This window comes from Engraulis encrasicolus, unplaced genomic scaffold, assembly GCF_034702125.1.
Source record: "Engraulis encrasicolus isolate BLACKSEA-1 unplaced genomic scaffold, IST_EnEncr_1.0 scaffold_47_np1212, whole genome shotgun sequence".
NCBI classification, from domain to species: Eukaryota; Metazoa; Chordata; class Actinopteri; order Clupeiformes; family Engraulidae; genus Engraulis; species Engraulis encrasicolus.
The window spans coordinates 266,947-269,446 of NW_026945786.1; the positions used below are offsets into that span (position 1 = coordinate 266,947).

General features: G+C 48.2%; 1 protein-coding gene across 1 annotated transcript in view; it reads left to right on the forward strand.

The window, feature by feature from the left end:
• The window catches only part of gcn1 (GCN1 activator of EIF2AK4), a 55,851-nt gene that overhangs the window by 50,393 nt on the left and 2,958 nt on the right, over positions 1–2,500 (forward strand). The window contains exons 52-54 of the mRNA XM_063193600.1: positions 316–430; positions 1,232–1,328; positions 2,384–2,500. The exon at positions 2,384–2,500 is cut by the window's right edge and continues 32 nt beyond it. Coding sequence (XP_063049670.1) covers positions 316–430; positions 1,232–1,328; positions 2,384–2,500 — 329 coding nt within the window. The remainder of the gene's footprint in view (positions 1–315; positions 431–1,231; positions 1,329–2,383) is intronic.

The window sequence follows — 2,500 nt, forward strand, 5'->3', positions numbered from 1 at the left end:
TGCGAACCGCAAAATACTAGGTTTTTCTCCGCGAACCGTGACGAAAGCGCGCCCGTCAGCAGGTTCATCCGGGTAACGCAGTCACGTGCAGGAAAAGTTCAGAGCCCGGTATGAACACGGGCGGTTCGCAGATAAGCACTTTATTGCTGAACGTAACTGGTGCGGGCACCGGCCCCGGCTCCAGCTCCGTTCTGGTCGGCCTGAAAGCCCTAAAAGTGTAACGAAGATGCACGAAGCACGAAGGGTCTGCGTGAGAGCCAGGCTACCTAAACCCTGTCATTCAATCTGTCTCTCCCACCTCTATCTCTCCTCCAGGGAGACGATGCTGCAGGCGTTGAGGTTTGTCATCAAGGGTGCCGGCTCCAAGGTCGACCCCGCCATCCGCAAGGGCATCACCTCAACACTGCTCAGCATGCTGGGACACGACGAGGTGAGGAGTACAGGCGGGGTGTGTGTGTGTGTGTGTGTTTGTGTGTGTGTGTGTGTGTGTGTGTGTGTGTGTGTGTGTGTGTTTGTGTGTTTGTGTGTGTGTGTGTGTGTGTGTGTGTGTGCGTGCGCGTGTGCGTGTGTCAGGGCTTGGTACAGACACCTGCCAACCGGCTAAATGCTGGTAAAAATTGTCTGTGGCTGGTAACAATTTCAGTCTCACTCACTTGACACTATGGCAGGTAACTTATTCTTTGATGTGACAAATCACAGTAGCTGCATCAATTGTTTGTATTTAAATGCAAGAATATTCTAAAGATGATACATTTAAACAACACAATTATGGCTTGCAGAAAGTATAAATGGCTAGTGACTCGGGAAAACCACTAGACACAGTGGTCAGTGAGCAAAAAAGTAAATGTCAGGACCTTGTGTGCGAGAAGTTGTAACCGAGACTGTGTGTGTGTGTAACTCTGTGTGTAACTCTGTGTGTGTGTGTGTGTGTGTGTGTGTGTATGTGTAGGATGCTACCCGTATGTCTTCTGCGGGGTGTGTGGGTGAGCTGTGTTCTAACTCTGTGTGTGTGTGTGTGTGTGTGTGTGTGTGTGTGTGTGTGTGTGTGTGTGTGTGTGTGTGTGTGTGTGTGTGTGTGTGTGTGTGTGTGTGTGTAGGATGCTACGCGTATGTCTTCTGCGGGGTGTGTGGGTGAGCTGTGTTCTAACTCTGTCTGTGTGTTTGTGTGTGTGTGTGTGTGTGTGTGTGTGTGTGTGTGTGTGTGTGTGTGTGTGTGTGTGTGTGTGTGTAGGATGCTACGCGTATGTCTTCTGCGGGGTGTGTGGGTGAGCTGTGTGCCTTCCTGCCAGAGGACGAACTGAAGAGCGTACTGACGCAACACGTACTGGGTGAGAACACACACACACACACACACACACACACACACACGAACACACCATACCCTCATTTGAAATGGCTGACTTTAGGTACCATAGAGGTAGAAAATGACACTAGAGAGGACCCCGCCCCCCTTTTTACGGCAATCTGTAGCGGCCTTTATCTGTAGGTAGATCAGAGAAATGGAAATTAACGGAGAACGAGGCTCACCTCTGTCAAAAATGGCTTAATCTTGTGAAAATGTCCATCAACACACTATACAAGGACAATAGTTGAAGTGTGTTGCTAACTATGTTCATAAAATATATTATTTGATTTTTAAATGTATTTTATCGACTCATATTATTTAAGTAGATATTTATCCTGACATTTCAAATCTGGTCTTTGATTCAAGTGTTACTTCATATTTACACAGTTTTAGTTAATTTCTTGACAGGGGCGGGCGTGTTCTCTATTGACTTGCATTGCCTGAAAGTACCTACACTACCTACGGAAGTTGGGAAGCTCCAGCTGCCATTTCCCAGTGCTGTCGCAAATTGCTGTGTCCTCTCTAGTGTTATTTTCTACCTCTATGTTAGGTACCGATTCTCCTCGGAAGGGTGTTTGCATCTGACTTTACCCAATCACTCATGTTTGGTCATGACTTGTAATCTGCCTGTATGTAATTAGTCGTTGTTCATTTCTAACCCTGTGGATGGAAATGGGATTTCTGTGTAAGCTTAGAGATGGAGAACGAGGTTATACACACACACACACACACACACACACACACACACACACACACACACACACACACACACACACACACACACACACACACACACACACCTCTGTTTTGGGATGTTCTTTTAATCTTTCCTTAACGTCTCTCCCTCCCTTTTCTCTGTCTCACGCCCTGCCTCTCCTTCCCTCCCTCTCTCTCTCTTTCTCTCTCTCTTTATCTGTCCCCACTCTCCCTCTCCATCCCACCATCTCTCTCTCTCTCGCTCTCCCTCTTCTCTCTCTCCCTCTACCCCTCTCTCTCTCCCCCTCCCTACCTCTCTCTTCGTCTCTTCTCTCTCTCTAGCGGATATCTCTGGAGTTGACTGGATGGTGCGTCATGGCCGTAGTTTGGCTCTGTCCATCGCTGTCAAGTCGGCACCCGAGTCCCTCGCCGCTGACGAGTACAAGAACACAGTACTGG